At 45.0% G+C, this 21,127-nt stretch overlaps 1 protein-coding gene across 1 annotated transcript in view; it reads left to right on the plus strand.

Moving 5' to 3' along the window:
- The first annotated feature begins 617 nt into the window (after positions 1-617).
- Positions 618-21,127, plus strand: part of LOC137332533 (speriolin-like protein) — a 76,487-nt gene continuing 55,977 nt past the window's right edge. Inside the window, exon 1 of the mRNA XM_067996444.1 lies at positions 618-738. Coding sequence (XP_067852545.1) covers positions 618-738 — 121 coding nt within the window. The remainder of the gene's footprint in view (positions 739-21,127) is intronic.

Consider the following 21,127-nt stretch of genomic DNA (forward strand, 5'->3'; position numbering starts at 1 on the left):
TTTGGAACTCTCTTCCGCAAACGACAATTGATACTAGCTCAGTTGCTAAATTTAAATGTGAGATAGATAGCTTTTTGGCAACCAAAGGTATTAAGGGATATGGGCCAAAGGCAGGTATATGGAGCAAGATCACAGATCAGCCATGATCTTATCAAATGGCGGAGCAGGCACGAGGGGCTGAATGGCCTACTCCTGTTCCTATGTTCTGTTGGATGAAATGTCTGCTGCCTTAAAGAAATTCCTGGAGAAACAGTCATTCTCTTCAGCCTTCATGGAACAAGTGGGGTCTTCCGCTGTGACACAAAGAATAGAAGATTCGATGGTTACCACGTTTCGAAATGTTCCAGATGCTAAATGCAGTCGCCAGTTCAGGTTTCAAAATTTTCAAGAGACCGGATGCAGGCGTCAATATGGCGGAAGGATTAAAGACAGCCAGATTGGTGATGAAAGCAGGTACGGCAGATCCAGTTATATCAACAGAAGACAAAATTGTGACTAATAACGGGCAAATAAATTCCAGGAATGCCCAAGGAAAAATCAGGTAATGCTTTAGATGTGACTCTCAGTATCATTAAGAGACGAATTGCCCAGAGCGAAGATGCAGGGTCTTTGAAATGATGCATGAAGAAAGTAGTCCTGAGGAAGAGGATGAAGATAATGATGAACATGGACAGATTATACTGGTTATGAAGAGTTTTAATCCTGTGATGAACATACTAATCGCGGATTCCTTTAATTGTGCGGTGTTAGATAGTGCATGTACTTCAACTCTAGGCGGGGTGGATTGGTTAAAATGTTATCTTGATTCACTAAGTAGTGAAGATCGAAGCAATGTTAAGGAATATAAAAGTTCTACATGTTTTAGGTTTGGAAATGACAGGACCTTGAGGTCACTCAAGAGAGTGGTAATTCCATGTAAGATAGCTGGAGTAAACTATTTTATAAGTACGGATGTCGTCTCTAGTGAGATACCTATGCTTTTGGGTGAACCTTCCATGAAAAAGGCAAAAATGAAACTTGACATGGAACACGATGAGGCAATTTTTGAGGAAATTGGTTGATCTGCAATTTACCCAGTCAGGGGATTATTGTATTTCCTTAATAAAGCCTGATGTTTCGCATCAGTGTGTTAGATAAGTACTAATGGCCTCAGGCGATAAGGATAAGAGAGAAAAAAAAACAAATTTTCTTAAAATTGCATAGACAATTTGCCCAACCTACATGTCAATGTTTAAAGATCCTGCTAAAAGATGCAGGTGTAGTTGATGAGGAATATACAAGACTCATAGAAGAGATTAGTGAGGACTGTGAAATCTGTAAGAAGTATATATGGACGTCCCAAATGCTATTGTAAGTGTTCCATTAGCACGTGACTTTAACGAGGTAGATCTAAAGGTATGGGACAAAGACAGAAATATTTTCATCTTACATTTTGTTGACCTGGCTACGAGATTTAGTATTTCAACACTAATATATAGTAAGGAGAAGAAGGTTATTCTCGATAAAATTATGGAAAAATGGATAAGGACTGGACTTGGGACACCAGCAAAGATTTTGACCAATAAAGGAGGTGAATTCGCTAACGCGGAGTTCAGAGAAATGTGTGAGAATATCAATAGAATTGTCATGAATACAGCAGCTGAGAGCCCTTTTAGCAATGGTCTTTGTGAAAGGAATCATGCTGTGATTGATAGCACGGTGCATAAAATTTTGGCTGATCGACCAGAGTCAACTGCCCTAGCATGGGCAATTCATGCAAAGAATTCTCTTCAGATGGTTGGAGGATATAGTCCTTACCAACTAGTCTATAGGTGCAATCCCAAATTACCTTCTGTTCTTTGTGATAATCCTCCTGCTCTAGAAGGTATTACAATTAGTGCCATTTTTTCTGATCATTTAAATGCTATGCATGCAGGGAGATGGGCTTTTATCAAGGCTGAGGTATCAGAGAAAACTCGTACAGCATTGAAGGTATCGTATTAGATCATCTGAGATAGAGTTCATTTCGGGAGATTTGGTATACTATAAAAGAGAGGGACATAGGGAATGGAAAGACCCTGGTAAGGTAATAGGTCGTGATGATAAGACAGTAATTGTCCAACATGGCAATCAAACTAATAAGGTTCATTCCTCACGATTAATTGGAATTAATTATAAAATCTCGGACTCTGAGCAGTTGATAGAAGTAAATGAGCTACAAGGTGCCTCAGGTATTCATGATTGTTTTGAAGAGGTTCCCGAGGAACAGAATGAGATAGATCAAGAGCTGGATAGGGGTAATGTCTGTGATCAAGAAACACATGACAGAGCTATCACATCCAAAGAACAATTACCCAAAGTATGTACACGAGTGACATATGTTCCAGGAGGGACTAATGAATGGAGGGATGCAACAATTTTGGAATGTGCAGGCAAAGCTACTGGTAGGTTTAAATTTTGGTTGAATGTTCAGGATGATGGCCATGAGGTCCATTGGACTGGAAGAATGGGATAAAAGAGTGGACAGTACGAAAGCAGAGTTCGAGTAGTGCTAGGGAGTCCAGAAGTGAATCTCACATCAGAAAACGATCACGAATTAGAGATGAAAGAGGGAGATCTCGCATTAGTAGTCCTTCGAGGACGTAGATTAACCAACTCAGACACTGAAACAAAGACCACAGAACTAGCAGCAGAAGTCCTCATGATCGTGAAGTTTTAGTGGCTGCCAATAGACTTGAGGATAAATGAGTAAGAGAGGCAAAATAAAGGGAGTTAGATAGTTGAAAAGAATTTGGAGTTTATTCTGAGATAACAGATAAGGCTCAAGCAGCTTTGTCACAGATGGGTTTGTACTGAAAAAGTCCTTGCAGATGGGACTTATAAGGCTAAAGTGAGGTTGGTAGCTAGGGGTTTTGAAGAGAAACTGGGTGATACAGATGTTCGAGTGGATTCTCCCACTGCTGGAAAGGTAATTTTAAAAATCATTTTGGCTCTTTTGGCAACATTTTCATGGGAGTCTAGGTCAATTGACATAAAAGCTGTGTTTCTGCAGAGCGATACTTTTCAGAGAGAAGTGTTTTTGAAATTGCCTAAAGAGGCAGCAGATGCAGAAGGAAAACTATGGAAGCTAAACAAATGCATCTATGGCCTGAATGATGCTTCCAGGGTATGGTATTTTTCGGTGAGATCTGTTTTGCTGTAAATAGGTTGTATTCAACTAAAAGCAAATCCCACAATGTTTTATTGGTACCGTAACGGAAAACTTTCAGGCATCTTCATGATGCATGTTGATGATTTCTTATGGGGTGGTACTGCGGAATTTGAGAAATCCGTTATTAATAAGATTAGAGTAGAATTTAAAATTGGGAATCAGGCCTGTGGGGTTTTTAAATATATTGGTTTAGATTACTCCCATCCCAGTGAATTGTACTAGGTCATCCCAGGAAGGTGGTGTTATATCTAAAGAAGATTCAGAGCAATTACGAAGCTTGATTGGTCAGTTGAACTGGTTGTGCACTCAGACTAGACCAGATGCTAGTGTTGATGTGTTGGAGAATGTTATAAGGGCAAATAAAACATTACAAAAATTAAGTATAGATAAATGTGTACTTAAGTTCCTATCCTTAGGTGACCCGAAGAAAATGAAGCTAGTTATCTTTAGTGATGCTTCACATGCTAATTTTTCTGATGGGTACTTTAGTGCAGCTGGTTTCATAGTGTTTCTTATGATTGAGAATGGGGAATATTGTCCTTTAGCTTGGGAAGCTAAGAAAATAAAAAGGGTTGTTGAAAGTACTGAGATACTGGCTCTTGTCGACGCAGTGGATATGGGATTCTATTTGGAAACTATTTTGAGTGATATCCTGTACAATGGGAGTACTGAAGATAGTATACCCATTGAATGTTACATAGACAATCGTTCGTTGTGGGATAATGTACACTCTACGAAAAATGTGAGTGAGAAAAGATTACGGATTGGCCCTGCTGGCTTGAAACAAGGAAATCTCTAAAATTAAATGGGTGGATTCTAGCCATCAACTGTCGGATTATTTTACTAACAGAGGTACATGTACAAAGAATTTATTCGGGATCCTGGAGAAGGGTCGCCTCACAGTGTAATGGTGCGAATTGTAAAGAGTATGGAAGGTTTTGTTTTTTTAAATTTTTGTTAGTATTGTGTATATATATAGTTTTTTTATTTGAAGAGAGAGAAGAGAATCTGTTAGTTATATGATTTGTATCAATTGGTGTTAATTGTAATCAGGTGGTGGGTTGCCGATTGGCAACTCTTGTATCCTTTTTATAGGAGAGCTTAGCTAGTGGATGGGGTATATGTAAGAGGATTCTCTGTAAATAAAGGCTTGGAAGCAACTAAAGACCAGGCTCTAGCATTCTATCCTTCATCACATGGCTATCCAATTTTAATAGGTGGTGGGCCACCTTCTTGTTTGATAGGAACATAGGAACAGGAGTAGGCTATTTAGCCCCTCGAGCCTGTTCAGCCATTCAGTGAGTTCATCGCTGATCTGTGACCTGACTCCATATATCTGCTGTAGCTCCATATCCCTTAATATCTTTGGTTAACAAAAATCTATCAATCTCAGATTTAAAATTAACAATTGAGCTAGCATCAACTTCTACCATCCTTTGCGTGTTTCCTAACTTCACTCCTGGAAGTCTGGGCTCTAATTTTTAGGCTTTGTCCCCTAGTCCTAGGCTCCCCAGCCAGCAGAAATAGTTTATCTCTATCTATTCTGTCAGTTCCCATTAATATCTTGAAAACTTTGATCAAATCCATAATCTTCTAAATTCCAGGGAGTACAACCCTAGTTTGTGTAATCTCCCCTCGTAATTTAACCCTTGGAGTCCAAGTATCATTCGAGTAAATCTACTCCCTCCAAGGCCAACATATCCTTCCTGAGGTGCGGTGCCCAGAACTGAACATAGTACTCCAGGCATGATATAACAAGGGCTTTGTATAGCTGTAGCATAACTTCTAGCCCTTGTATTCTAGTCCTCTAGATATAAAGGCCAGCATTCCATTAGCCTTTTTGATTATTTTCTGTACCTGTCCATGACATTTTTATGATCTATGTACATGGACCCCTAAGTCTCTCTGGACTTCCACTGTTTCGAGCTTTTCACCATTCAGATAGTACTCTGATCTATCCTTTTTAGGTCCAAAGTAAACCTGAGTGCTTGCTGGGCCACTTCAGTGTGACAAACATTTTGGTGTGGGACTGGAGTCACATATAGGCCAGACAAAGTGAGGACTGCAGTTTTCCTCCCCTAAAGGGCATTAGTGAACCATATGGATTTTGAACTCACCTTCTCTGGATATCCCATTGACCCCATGACCCCGATATTTATGAGTTGACTGGGAGGGTGTGGGGAAGGGCAAGAATGGCCAGGGAACACGTTGAGGCTGGGTCGTGGAGGGCAGAACCTCATCCTTCTTTTCTTCAGTTTCCCGACTGGCAGCTGACAAAATTGACAGCCTGGCCGGCTGCTGGACGGGAAAACCAGGCGTTGGAGGCCGCAGCCGGGGAACCCATGGGGATGGACCCCGGCAATTGGGAGGGGGGAAGGCCGGAGATCAGGGATTGGGGGTGGAGAGAGAGACCATTGTGGGAGAGGGGAATGCTGGATATTGAGGCTTGGGGGATTGGGGAAGAGAGGCCATCATGGGAGGAGGGAAGGCCGCTCATCGGTGCTAGGGAGGGGAGGTCATCCACGATAGTGGCATGGAGAAGACATCGGTGCTGGGGGGGGGAGATGGAGGCCACGATTGACAGGGAGGCCGAAGGCTTCCTTGAGGGGCCAGGGAGAGCAAGTGCTGTGAAAGGCACTTACCTTCTTGAGCCGGTAGCCCCTGCCTGCTTTCACTACCGGGTTTCCTGAGCCCTGGGAAACCCGCGTGGCAACTGTTAGATTTAAATCAGGCTCCCAATTGAACCGTTGGTGCTTTATTTATATATGTTAATGAAATGTCCCACGTCTCCACGGCGTGCCACGAAACATGATAATGGCGGCAGGCGCGTACCCGGTGGGTTGGAGTCGCGTTCCTCGTTTTTCCATTTTTAACACCCTCCTCCCGACCCTCTCCTGCCCGATGTGGGGGGAGTTAATATCAAGGCCCATGTATTCCAGCAAGGTCAGCGCCGGATGGGTAATTGGCGGTGCCTTCCTGATGTAACTGCTGTGTACGGGATACTATGATCTTGCATGTTTTTCCAGTTGAATTTTCCTGTTTTTTTGGAAGGCAGACTGAAATGTATTCTAGCTGATTGTAAACTAACAAACTGATTTATTTTACATCAAATATATATGAATGAATACAATAGTTTTCCAGTGAGATACTTCCATTTCCTATTATTCCTTGTATCATAAAAAAATACACTCTGCCCGTTATAGGCTAAACTCACTTATAAGTCAGTTGCCGCTGAGCTGCCTCGCATCTGTCTTCCTCTGCCACAGGCAATACATAGGAACAGGAGCAGGCCATTCAGCCTCTTGAGTTTGCTATGACATTCAATTAGATCATGGCTGGTCTGTACCTGAACTCCATTTACTCGCCTTAGGTTCATATCCCTTGATACCCTTATCTGACAAAAATCTTTCTATCTCAGTTTTGAAAGCTTCAATTGTCCCAGCATCCACAGCCTTTCTGGGGAGAGAATTCCAGATTTCGACTACCCCTTGTATGATAAAGTGCTTCCTGATTTCTCTCCTAAATGTTCTAGCTGTACTTTTAGGGTCATGTCCCCTCATTCTTGATTCCACGACCAGAGGAAATAGTTTCTCTGTACCTACCCTGTTGAATCCTTTTAACATTTTAAACACCTCGATCAGATCACCCCTCAATCTTTTATACTCAAGGCAGTACATTTTTGAGTCTTTTGATGAGGTAACAGAGAGGGTCGATGAGGGCAATGCACTTGGTCCGTAGCCCTGCAGGTTACGGCATTCCAAGTGCACATCCAAGTACTTTTTAAATGAGTTGAGGGTTTCTGTCTCTACCACCCTTTCAGGCAGTAAGTTCCAGACCCCCACCACCCTCTGGGTGAAAAAAATTCTCCTCAGCTCCCCTCTAACCCTTCTACCAATTACTTTAAATCTATGCCTCCTGGTCACTGACCCCTCTACAAAGGGAAATAGGACCTCCCTATTCACTCTATCTAGACCCGTCATAATTTTATATACCTCAATTAAATCTCCCCTCAGCCTTTGCTTCAAAGAAAACAACCCCAGCAAATCCAATCTTTTCTCAGAGCTAAAATTCTCCAGTCCTGGCAACACCCTCATAAATCTCCTTTGTACCCTCTTTAGTGCAATCACATTTTTCCTGTAATGTGGTGACCAGAACTGTATGCAGTACTCAAGCTGTGGCCTAACCAATGTTTTATACAGTTCTAACATAACCTCCCTGCTCTTATATTCTTTGCCTCAGCTAGTAAAGGAAAGAATCCCTTATACCTTTTTAACCACCTTATCTACCTGGCCGGCTACCTTTAGAGATCTGTGGACATGCATTCCAAGGTCCCTTTGTTCCTCTACACCTTTTGGCATCCTCCCATTTATTGTGTAATCCCTTGCCTTGTTTGCCCTCCCCAAATGCATTACCTCACACTTGTCTGGATTGAATTCCATTTGCCATTTTTCTGCAGAACAATGCCAAATGGAATTCAGTCAGTTGATATCTTCCTGCAGTCTTTTTTTTATTCATTCATGGGATGTGGGTGTCGCTGGCGAGGCCAGCATTTATTGCCCATCCCCAGTTGCCCTTGAGAACGTGGTGGTGAGCCGCCGCCTTGAACCACTGCAGTCCATGTGGTGAAGGTTCTCCCACAGGGATCCAGCAACGATGAAGGAACGGCGATACATTTCCAAGTCGGGATGGTGTGTGACTTGGAGGGGAACATGAAGGTGATGTTGTTCCCATGTGCCTGCTGCCCTTGTCCTTCAAGGTGGTAGAGGTCGCGGGTTTGGGTTGTGCTGTCGAAGAAACCTTGGCGAGTTGCTGCAGTGCATCCTGCGGATGGTACACACTGCAGCCACAGTGCGCCGGTGGTGAAGGGAGTGAATGTTTAGGGTGGTGGATGGGGTGCCAATCAAGCGGGCTGCTTTGTCCTGGATGGTGTCGAGCTTCTTGAGTGTTATTGGAGCTGCACTCATCCAGGCAAGTGGACAGTATTCCATCACACTCCTGACTTGTGCCTTGTAGATGGTGGAAAGGCTTTGGGGAGTCTGGAGGTGAGTCAGTCGCCGCAGAATACCCAGCCTCTTACCTGCTCTTGTAGGCACAGTATTTATGTGGCTGGTCCAGTTAAGTTTCTGGTCAATGGTGACCCCCAGGATGCTGATGGTGGGGGATTCGGCGATGGTAATGCCGTTAAATGTCAAGGGGAGGTGGTTAGATTATCTCTTGTTGGATATGTCATTGCCTGTCACTTGTCTGGTGCGAATGTTACTTGCCACTTATCAGCTCAAGCCCGGATGTTGTCCAGGTCTTGCTGCATGCGGGCACGGACTGCTTCATTATTTGAGGGGTTGCGAATGGAACTGAACACTGTGCAATCATCAGCGAACATCCCCATTTCTGACCTTATGATGGAGGGAAGGTCATTGATGAAGCAGCTGAAAATGGTTGGGCCGAGGACACTGCCCTGAGGAACTCCTACAGCAATGTCCTGGGGCTGAGATGATTGGCCTCCAACACCCACTACCATCTTCCTTTGTGCTCGGTATGACTCCAGCCACTGGAGAGTTTTCCCCCTGATTCCCATTGACTTCAATTTTACTAGGGCTCCTTGGTGCCACACTCAGTAAAATGCTGCCTTGATGTCAAGGGCAGTCACTCTCACCTCACCTCTGGAATTCAGCTCTTTTGTCCATGTTTGGACCAAGGCTGTAATGGGGCCTGGAGCCGAGTGGTCCTGGCGGAACCCAAATTGAACATCGGTGAGCAGGTGCTGCTTGATAGCGCTGTCGACAACACCTTCCATAACTTTGCTGATGATTGAGAGTAGGCTGATGGGGCGGTAATTGGCTGGATTGGATTTGTCCTGCTTTTTGTGGACAGGACATACCTGGGCAATTTTCCACATTGTTGGGTAGATGCCAGTGTTGTAGCTGTACTGGAACAGTTTGGCTGGCACGCGCAGCTAGTTCTGGAGCACAAGTCTTCAACACTACAGCTGGGATGTTGTCGGGGCCCATAGCCTTTGCTGTATCCAGTGCACTCAGCCGTTTCTTGATATCACGTGGAGTGAATCGAATTGGCTGAAGACTGGCTTCTGTGATGGTGGGGATATCGGGAGGAGGCCAAGATGTATCGTTCCACTCGACACCTCTGGCTGAAGATGGTTGCAAATGCTTCAGTCTTGTCTTTTGCACTCACGTACTGGACTCTGCCATGATTGAGGCCGGGGATGTTTACAGAACCTCCTCCTCCCGTTAGTTGTTAAATTGTCGACCACCATTCATGACTGGATGTGGCAGGACTGCAGAACTTTGATCTGATCCGTTGGTTGTGGAATCGCTTAGCTGTCTATAGCATGTTGCTTCCGCTGTTTAGCATGCATGTATTCCTGAGTTGCAGCTTCACCAGGTTGGCACCTCATTTTTAGGTACGCCTGGTGCTGCTCCTGGCATGCTCTTCTACACTCCTCATTGAACCAGGGTTGATCCCCTGGCTTGTTAGTAATGGTAGAGTGAGGAATATGCTGGGCCATGAGGTTACAAATTGTGCTGGAATACAATTGTGCTGCTGTTGATGGCCCACAGCACCTCATGGATGCCCAGTTTTGAGCTGCTAAATCTATTCTGAATCTATCCCATTTAGCACAGTGGTGGTGCCACACAACACGTTGGATGATGTCCTCAGAGTGAAGCTGGGACTTCATCTCCCCAAGGACTGTGCGGTGGTCACTCCTACCAATACTGTCATGGACAGATGCATCTGCGACAGGTAGATTGGTGAGGACGAGGTCAAGTAGGTTTTTCCCTTGTGTTGGTTCGCTCACCACCTGCGGCAGGCCCAGTCTGGCAGCTATGTCCTTCAGGACTTGGCCAGATCGGTCAGTAGTGGTGCTACCGAGCCACTCTTGGTGATGAACATTGAAGTCCCCCACCCAGAGTACATTCTGTGCTCTTGCTACCCTCAGTGCTTCCTCCAAGTGGTGTTCAACATGGAGGAGGATTGATGATAGGTGGTAATCAGCAGGCGGTTTCCTTGCCCGTGTTTGACCTGATGCCATGAGGTTTCATGGGGTCCAGAGTCAATGTTGAGGACTCCCAGGGCTACTCCCTCCTGACTGTATATCACTGTACCGCCACCTCTGGTGGGTTTGTCCTGCCGGTGGGACAGGACATACCCAGGGATGGTGATGGAAGAGTCTGGGACGTTGGCTGAAAGGTATGATTCTGTGAGTATGGCTATGTCAGGCTATTGCTTGACTAGTCTGTGGGACAGCTCTCCCAATTTTGGCACAAGTGCCCAGATGTTAGTGAGGAGGACTTTGCAGGGTCGACTGGGCTTGGTTTGCCTTTGTCGTGTCTGGTGCCTTATTGGTCTGATGCTGCGTGGTCCGTCAGGTTTTATTCTTATTATGACTTTTTTTAAGCGAGATTGCACAACTGAGTGGCTTGCTAGGCCATTAAGAATCAACCACATTGCTGTGGAGTCACATATAGGCCAGACCGGTAAGGACAGCAGGTTTCCTTCCCTAAAGGACATTAGTGAACCAGATGGGTTTTTAACGACAATCCAGTAGTTTCATGGCCACCATTACTGACACTTTTTTTTTAGTTCCAGATTTTATTTAATTAACTGAATTTAAATTCCCCAGCTGTCAGTAGCAGGATTTGAATTCATGACTCCCGATTACCAGTCCAGCAATATAACCACTATGCTACCATACCCTATCAGTCTACAGCTTTCCTCCTCACTGTCAACCACATGGCCAAGTTTTGCATCATCTGCAAACTTCTTGATTAAAACCCCCATATTCAAGTCCAAATCATTAATATATACCACAAAAAGCAAGGGACCTAGTACTGAGCCTGCAGAACCCCACTGGAATCAGCCTTCCAGTCGCCAAAACACCCGTCAACCATTACCCTTTGCGTCCTGCCACTGAGCAAATTTTTGATCCAACTAGCCACTTTTCCTTGGATCCCATGGGCTTTTACTTTTTTGACCAGTCTGCTATGTGGGAGCTTTTCAAAAGCCTTGCTAAAATCCATATAGAGTCATAGAGTTAAACAGCACGGATAGAGGCCCTTCGGCCCATCGTGTCCGCGTCTGCCATCAGCCCTGTCTACTCTAATCCCATATTCCAGCATTTGGTCCGTAGCCTTGTATGCTATGGCATTTCAAGTGCTCATCCAAATGCTTCTTGAATGTTGTGAGGGTTCCTGCCTCCACAACCCTTTCAGACAGTGAGTTCCAGACTCCAACCACCCTCTGGGTGAAAAAGTTCTTTCTCAAATCCCCTCTAAACCTCCCGCCTTTTACCTTGAATCTATGTCCCCTTGTTATAGAACCCTCAACGAAGGGAAAAAGCTCCTTAGTATCCATCCTATCTGTGCCCCTCATAATTTTGTACACCTCAATCATGTCCCCCCTCAGCCTCCTCTGCTCCAAGGAAAACAAACCCAATCTTCCCAGTCTCTCTTCATAGCTGAAGCGCTCCAGCCCTGGTAACATCCTGGTGAATCTCCTCTGCACCCTCTCCAAAGCAATCACATCCTTCCTGTAGTGTGGCGACCAGAACTGCACACAGTACTCCAGCTGTGGCCTAACCAGTGTTTTATACAGCTCCATCATAACCTCCTTGCTCTTATATTCTATGCCTCGGCTAATAAAGGCAAGTATCCCATATGCCTTCTTTACCACCTTATCTACCTGTTCCGCCGCCTTCAGGGATCTGTGAACTTGCACACCAAGATCCCTCTGACCCTCTGTCTTGCCTAGGGTCCTCCCATTCATTGTGTATTCCCTTGCCTTGTTAGTCCCTCCAAAGTGCATCACCTCGCACTTTTCCGGGTTAAATTCCATTTGCCACTGTTCCGCCCATCTGACCAACCCATCTATATCGTCCTGCAGACTGAGGCTATCCTCCTCGCTATTTACCACCCTACCAATCTTTGTATCATCAGCGAACTTACTGATCATACCTTTTACATTCATATCCAAGTCATTAATGTAGACCACAAACAGCAAGGGACCCAGCACCGATCCCTGTGGTACCCCACTGGCCACAGGCTTCCAGTCACAAAACAACCTTCGACCATCACCCTCTGCCTTCTGCCACTAAGCCAGTTTTGTATCCAAAGTGCCAAGGCACCCTGGATTCCATGGGCTCGTACCTTCTTGACCAGTCTCCTGTGGGGGACTTTATCGAAGGCCTTACTGAAATCCATGTATACCACATCCACTGTGTTACCCTCATCCACACGCCTAGTCACCCCCTCAAAAAATTCAATCAAATTAGTCAGACATGATCTTCCCTTGACAAAGCCATGTTGACTATCCCTGATTAATCCTTGCTTCTCCAAGTGGAGACTAATTTTGTCCTTCAGAATTTTTTCCAATAATTTTCCTACCACTGATGTTAGGCTCACTGGCCTGTAGTTCCCCGGTTTTTCCCGACTCCCCTTCTTGAATAATGGTATTACATTAGCGGTTCTCCAGTCCTCTGGCACATCCCCTGTGGCCAGAGAGGTTCTGAATATATGTGTCAGAGCCCCCGCAATCTCCTCCTTTGCCTCACACAGTAGCCTGGGATACATTTCGTTCGGGCCTGGGGATTTATCCATTTTTAGGCCTGCTAAAACCGCCAATACCTCCTCCCGCTCGATGTTAATATGTTCGAGTATATCACAGTCCCCCTGCCGTATTTCTATGTCTACATCGTCTTTCTCCATAGTGAAAACAGATGCAAAAAATTCATTTAGAACCCCTCCTACATCTGCCGGCTCCACACACAGATTGCCATTTTTGTCCCTAATGGGCCCTATTTTTTCCCTAGTCATCCTCTTACCCTTAATATACTTATAAAACATCTTAGGATTTTCCTTTATTTTGCTCGCCAGTGTTATTTCATGGCCCCTCCTTGATCTCCTAATTTCTTTTTTAAGTATCCCCCTGCACTTTTTGTACTCCTCTAGGGCTTCCTCCGTCTTTAGCCTTTTGTATCTGCCAAAAGCCCTCCTTTTTTTCCTAATCCATTCTCGTATATCCCCTGACATCCAAGGTTCCCTGGAGTTCTTGGAACCACCCTTGACCTTTACGGGAACATGTTGCCATTGTATGGTCTCAATCTCCCTTCTGAAAGACTCCCATTGCTCCGATGCGGATTTTCCTACAAGCAGCTGATCCCAGTCCATTTTGGCCAGATCCTGCCTTATCCTATTAAAATCGGCCTTCCCCCAATTTAGAACCTTTATTTCCGGCCCCTCCCTGTCCTTTTCCATGACCACCTTAAATCTCACCGAATTATGGTCACTGTCACCAAAGTGCTCACCTACTAGCACTTCTTCCACTTGGCCGGCCACATTCCCTAGAATTAGGTTCAGTACCGCCCCCTCTCTTGTAGGACTTTCTACATGCTGGCTCAAAAAGCTCTCCTGGATGCACTCAAAAAGCTCTCCTGGATGCATATACATTACATCAAATGCGTTACATCGGAAGATAGGAACAGGAGTAGGCCATTCAGCCCCTCGTGCCTGCTCCGCCATTTGATAAGATCATGGCTGATCTGTGATCTAACACCATATACCTGCCTTTGGCCCATATCCCTTAATACCTTTGGTTGCCAAAAAGCTATCTATCTCAGATTTAAATTTAGCAATTGAGCTAGTATCAATTACCGTTTGCGGAAGAGAGTTCGAAACTTCTACAACCCTTTGTGTGTAGAAATGTTTTCTAATCTCACTCCTGAAAGGTCTGGCTCTAATTTTTAGACTGTGTCCCCTACTCCTAGAATCCCCAACCAGCGGAAATAGTTTCTCTCTATCCACCCTATCTGTTCCCCTTAATATCTTATAAACTTCGATCAGATCACCCCTTAACCTTCTAAACTTGAGAGAATACAACCCCAATTTGTGTAATCTCTCCTTGTAACTTAACCCTTGAAGTCCGAGTATCATTCTAATAAAGCTACGCTGCACTCCCTCCAAGGCCAATATGTCCTTCCGAAAGTGCGGTGCCCAGAACTGCTCACAGTACTCCAGGTGCGGTCTAACTAGGGTTTTGTATAGCTGCAGCATAACTTCTGCCCCCTTGTACTCCAGTCCTCTGGATATAAAGGCCAGCATTCCATTTGCCTTCTTGATTATTTTCTGCACCTGTTCATGACACTTCAATGATCTATGTACCTGAACCCCTAAGTCCCTTTGGACATCCACTGTTTTTAACTTTTTACCATTTAGAAAGTACCCTGTTCTATCTTTTTTTGATCCAAAGTGGATGACCTCACATTTGTGTACATTGAATTCCATCTGCCACAGTTTTGCCCATTCACCTAATCTATCAATATCGCTTTGTAATTTGATGTTTTCATCTACACTGCTTACAATACCACCAATCTTTGTGTCATCGGCAAACTTAGATATGAGACTTTCTATGCCTTCATCTAAGTCGTTAATAAATATTGTGAATAATTGAGGCCCCAAGACAAATCCCTGCGGGACTCCACTCGTCACATCCTGCCAATGTGAGTACCTACCCATTATCCCTACTCTCTGTTACCCTCCTTGTTATCTCTTCAAAAAATTCAATCAAGTTAGTCAGAGACGACCTTCCCTTAACAAATCCTTGCTGATTGCTTCTAACTGTTTTCTCCATCTAGATATGTAATAATTTCATTCTTAATTGAACATTCTAGAATTTTCCCCACCACAGATGTTAAGCTAACTGGCCTGTAATTACCTGGGTTAGCTCTTTTACCATTTTGAAAATGGGTATTACGTTGGCCACTTTGCAGTCCTCTGGCACACATTCGTACTCATCTGAAATATAACACCTAGAGCCTCTGCTATTTCTCCCCCCATTTACTTCAGGATTTACCTTCACATGTCCTTCTCTTTGTAAATACTGAAATGAAATACTTGTTAAGTATCCCCATCAATTTTCACTTATCCTTTACCAACTCATTATCCTCTCAGGGCTTCTGCTTCACATTTAACAATTCTCTTTTTGCTGATATAATTGTAGACTACTTTACTATTCTTTTCTCATACTCTGTCCTTGCTTTCCTTATTCCTTTCCTAATCTATTCTCCCTTATTTTTATGCCTACCGTCTGCACATGCCTCAATTTTAGTTAGTTTATAACCTTTTTATTTATCCTCGGCATTCTGAAACTTGAATTAGTCTCCTTTTTTACAACCTGGAGCTCTTGTTATTGTATAAACCTTTTCTATTTCTATTTTGACCTTAAACCTTATGATATTATCACTATTCTCGAGGTGCTCACCCACATTCAACACACCTACCTGACCTATTTCATTGCACATAACTAGATCTAACAATCCCTCTCCCCTTTAGGCATATGAACATACTGCTTAAGGAAGGAGTCTTTTTGGGAATTTATTTCCCTTTTCTCTGTATGCTCCCTCCCTGATCAAATCAGTGAGTAGGTAATTAAAATCTTCGATAACCATAATTTTGTTATTCTTACTCATCTCCCTTATCTGTGCCAATTTCCTTTTTGATTTCCCTTCCACAATTAGGGGTCTGTACTACAACTCCACACTAATGGAACAATCCTTTTTTTTATCTTTGATCTCTAACCATATTGACTCTATCAGAATCTCTTTTTTGTGTACATCATTTCTCTCTTCTGCATGTATTCTCTCCTTCACCAATATTGCCATATCTCCTCTTTTCATAGAATCATAGAAAGCATGGAAGGATGCCATTTGGCCCATCGAGTCCGTGCCGGCTCTATGCAAGAGCAATCCAGCTAGTCCCACTCCCCTGCTCTATCCTTGTAGTCCTGCAACTTTTTTCCTTTCAAGTACTTATCCAGTTCCCTTTTGGAGGCCATGATTGAATCTGCCTCCACCACCCCCTTGAGCAGTGCATCCAGATTCTAACCACTCACTGTGTAAAAAAGTTTTTCCTCATGTCACCTTTGGTTCTTTTGCCAATCACCTTAAATCTAAGTCCTCTGGTTCTTGACCCTTCCGCCAATGGGAACAGTTTCTGTCTATCTACTCTGTCTCGACCCCTCATGATTTTGAAAACCTCTATCAAATCTCCTCTCAACCATCTCTGTTCTAAGGAGAACGACCCCAGTTTTTCCAGTCTATCCATGTAACTAAAGTCCCTCATTCCTGGAATCATTCTAGTAAATCTCTTCAGCACCCTCTCTAAGGCCTTCGCATCTTTCCTAAAGTGTGGTGCCCAGAACTGGACACAGTACTCCAGTTGTGGCCAAACCAGTGTCTTTATAAAGGGTCATCATGACTTCCATAGAGTCTATTATAAAGGATGTGATAACAGGACAATTAGAAAATATCAACGGGATTAGACAAAGTCACCATTGATTTATGAAAGGGAAATCGTATTTGACAAACCTACTGGAGTTTTTGAGGATGTAACTGGTAGAATAGATAAAGGAGAACCAGTGGATATGGTTTATTTGGATTTTCAGAAGGTCTTTGATAAAGTCCCACATAAGAGGTTAGTGTGCAAAATTAAAGCACATGGGATTGATCGTAATATACTGGCATGGATTGAAAATTGGTTAACAGACAGAAAACAGAGAGTAGGAATAAATGTTTTTTTTAGGGTGGCAGGCAGTGACTAGTGGGGTACCGCAGGGATCAGTGCTTGAGCCCCAGCTATTCACAATATATATCAATGATTTGAATGAGGGAACCAAATGTAATATTTCCAAGTTTGCTGACGACACAAAGCTAGGGGGGATTGTGAGTTGTGAGGAGGATGCGAGACTGCAGTTAATCAGGGCCTTGGTGCGACCCACACCAGGAGTACTGTGTGCAGTTTTGGTCTCCTTACCTAAGAAAGGATATACTTGCCATAGAGGGAGTGCAGCAAAGGTTGACCAGACTGATTCCTGGGATGGCAGGACTGTCGTTTGAGGAGAGATTGGGTGGACTCGGCCTGTATTCACTCGAGTTTAGAAGAATGAGAGGGGATCTCATTGAAACGTATAAAATTCTGACAGGGCTGGACAGACTGGATGCAGGGAGGATGTTTCCCCTGGCTGGTGGGTCCAGAAGGAGGGGTCACAGTCTCAGGATACAGGGTAGGACATTTAGGACTGAGATGAGGAGAAATTTCTTCACTCAGAGGGTGGTGAAGCTGTGGAATTCTCTACCACAGAAGGCTGTGGTGGCCAAGTCACTGAATGTCTTTAAGAAGGAGCTAGATAGATTTCTAGACAGAGAAGGCATCAAGTGGTATGGGGAGAGAGCGGGAATATGATATTAAGATAGAGGATCAGCATGATCATATTGAATGGCGGAGCAGGCTCGAAGGGCCAAATGGCCTATTCCTGCTTCTGTTTTCTATGTTTCTAAGTTTTAGAGTTGTGCCCTCTAGTTTATATTGCCTCTCCTCGTTCTTCCTACCAAAATGTATCATTTCGCATTTTTCTGAGTTAAATTTCATCTGCCACGCGTCTGGCCAAGCCACCAGCCTGTCCATATCCTCTTGAAATCTATCACTATGCTCCTCACTGTTTACTACCCTTCCAAGTTTTGTGTCATCTGCAAATTTTGAAATTGTGCCCTGTACACCCAATTCCAAGTCATTAATATAAATCAAGAAAAGCAGTGGTCCCAGCACCGACCCCTGGGGAACACCACTGTACACCTCCCTCCAGTCCGAAAAACAACCGTTCACCACTACTCTCTGTTTCCTGTCCCTTAGCCAATTCTGTATGCATGTTGCTACTGCCCCCTTTATTCCATGGGCCGCAATCTCGATGATAAGCCTACCATGCGGCACTTTATCAAATGCCTTTTGAAAGTCCATATACAGCACATCAACTCCATTGCCCTCATCTACCCTCTCTGTTACCTCATCTAAAAACTCTTATCAGGTTAGTTAAACATGATTAAACACTTGTAAACAATTTTACAACACCAAGTTATAGTCCAGCAATTTTATTTTAAATTCACAAGCTTTCGGAGGCTTCCTCCTTCGTCAGGTAAATGTTTACCTGACGAAGGAGGAAGCCTCCGAAAGCTTGTGAATTTAAAATAAAATTGCTGGACTATAACTTGGTGTTGTAAAATTGTTTACAATTGTCAACCCCAGTCCATCACCGGCATCTCCACATCATGATTAAACACCCCCTCTTTTCTTGCCTAATTTATTCGTTCTAAAAATATCATAACTCAATATGTTTATTTTCCTGCCCAGTTTCCAGTTTCTGTAATTGCTATTAAATCTATAGGGATGATTATAACCCTGCCCACTGGCAGTTAAAATCACCTGCCGACATCCCACATTGATTCCACAGGCTACAGTTTTAACCTGCTATTCTGAGCAGGTGAGGTGGACACGCGCCGGAAACCAGTGGTGTCTTTCTTTAAATATGCAGTTTGAGCTCTGATTTTGTCATTGGAGCCTTACTGCTATTTCAACCAAAAGCCTACACGGAGAAGCTGTTGTGGGAAGAGGAGTTTCGGGAATATAGGCCCAGAAAGATAAGTCGTTTTACTTTTTTGACTTTCCTTTTGAGACCAGGAGATGCAGATTTTGGACACTAAACTGACCTGTAGTATGCAGATGAGGCCTGGGAGTGAAAATCTCCTGCGTCTCATGCTGTCAAGGTCAGGACGGTTTGCCGCCTGCCTCAGTTCCTGCCCACCCAATTCCCAGCCCGAGTTAAATATCTTCCTGTGGTAGAATTGCTTCTAAATACCCCAGTTTATTTCCCATACACTGAGGATTGCAATACATGCATTTTGTTTTTGTTTCTGTTTAAAGTTGCTCCTTTTCCCTTGATTTTTTTTGTCCAAACTAACATTGTGAGTAATTTTAACCCCCAAGAACGGATGGGTTGGGGGTGGGTGGGAGGTTAAATTAATAGCCTTTTGGAGCAGGACTGCATCCCAGCTCCAGGTGCGTTTGGAGGCGCGTGCACAACAGACAACCGGAAGCCCTGCCCCCACTTCAATATTGATCTATTTTACTGATTCATTGGGCTCGATTTTCGCACCCCCGAGCGGGTGCGTTCGCGGCGGGGGAGCTGCGAAAATCAGGGATTCCTGGGGCGGGTCTGGAGCCCGGCTCCAACCCGCCTACTTCCGGGTTCCCCAGTGACGCGCTGACATGTGTGCGCAGCCCCCGCATGTGGGGCTCCCGCCGGCAATTAAAGCCGGCGGGGTGCCACTTAAAGTACTCATTAAGGTATTTCAAGTCATTTACAGACCTGATTAACATAACATTTTAGGAGGGGTGGGATTTTGCAATGAACTGAGACTGTTTCCCGTACTGGGGGAAATACTCCCAGTTCAAATGGACGTGTTGCAGCCATCAGCCTGTGGCAGCTGCAAAGGTCCATTTAACAGGTTGGGGGGGGAGACCCTCGCTCATTGCAGGAGGCCACTCTGTCACTTTGGACAAAGTTTGGCCTCCACCACCCTCCTAACAATAAAATTCACAAACTTGCACACTTACCCCAGTGTCCAGACACATGTACCTACCTTGCGGACCCCCTCAAATGTACATCTTCCGGATGGGGGCCGCCGTAGCTGCAGTCATGACCTCCTCGGAGGACGAACAGCATCACCAGCCTCGCTGGCCACGCCATCCACCTCTGACACGTGGAGCTCCATAACACAGTTCTGTGACACATCCACCTGCACAGCAGGAGGGAGGGCAAAGGCAGAGTGAGATGCGTCGCAGAGGGCACTACCCTTGCCACAGGGTCCACAGACCGAGGCTCAGCTTCCTGGACCTCTCTGAGCAGCAGTGCACACGGAGGCTCAGAGTCACTCGACATGTAGTCGTGGACATCTGCAGTCTCCTTCATGCCGAGCTGCTCCCGGCTGGCCCGAGCCCTGCAAATACACCTACACCCTCTCTGCAGTGACACAATGGGTGGCATCAGTTGTGGGTCTTCATTGTGATACTCAGGAAAGGGCATTATTGCACAAACCAGACAAGATTCGCAAAGACGTGGCAGTAGTGGTGACAATATAATATGTAATGTGAGTTGGTCAGAAATCAAATATAAGTAAAAACCATGACAAACCCTCAAACACCCTTGTGCATCCCCTTCATGCTCGCGACACTTTCGCCTTACGCTTCCTACTGCACATATGTGATGCATGCCCTGTGGCTGCAGCACAGGTAGTGGCAGGTTGAGTGAGGCTGACCGTGAAAGAGATGCATGAGAGGGTGAGTTTGAGATAGATCCATGAGATTGTATGAGGATTAGGTCGAGTGGTAGTGGTGGGATGAGTACTGGCGAGGTGAGTAAGTGCAGTTAAGATGAGAATGAGCTTGGAGTGGGTGTGAGGAGTGATGTGATAGAGTAATGTTGGCAGTGCAGAAGGAGATGTGGGTTGGGGGCGGTGATGTGGCAGACGGAGTGTAGGGGAATAAGTAAGTATACTCACTTTGGCTGACCTACTTAGGTGATTGAAGTGCCTCCTGCACTGTATGCAGGTGCGCGATATGTTGGTGGTGCAGGTGACCTCCTCTGCCACCTTCTTGGTGGCAGAAGCAGGCCGCTTCCTCCCGCCCGCCGGGGGGAAGATCTCTGTCCTCCCCCTCCTCCTCACCCCATCCAATAATACCTGGAGTGAGGCATCATTAAACCTGGGAGCAGCCTTCCCCCTGGGGTGCTCCATGGTGTAATTTTTCCTATTTCCTGCAGCATCAGTCAGTGGAGGACTGCCCCTTTAAATAGGGCTCCTCCAGCTGACAGTCTATGCTGCGCATGCGCAGTCCGCCCGTTGCACAGCTTTCCAGCGCGAAAGCTGGTAGCACAGGTAAGTGGATCCAATTAGCCTTACCGATGCACCCAGTCGACCCCCCTGCCGCGAACCCGCCGCCCTCCTAATATCGGGCCCATTATCTCCCTTCCTGTTCAGATGCAGTCCATCCTTGTGGTATAGTTCCCATCTTTCCCATAACTGGTGCCACTCCTTTATCT

The sequence above is a fragment of the Heptranchias perlo genome, chromosome 2 (genome assembly GCF_035084215.1).
Source record: "Heptranchias perlo isolate sHepPer1 chromosome 2, sHepPer1.hap1, whole genome shotgun sequence".
Taxonomy (NCBI): Eukaryota; Metazoa; Chordata; class Chondrichthyes; order Hexanchiformes; family Hexanchidae; genus Heptranchias; species Heptranchias perlo.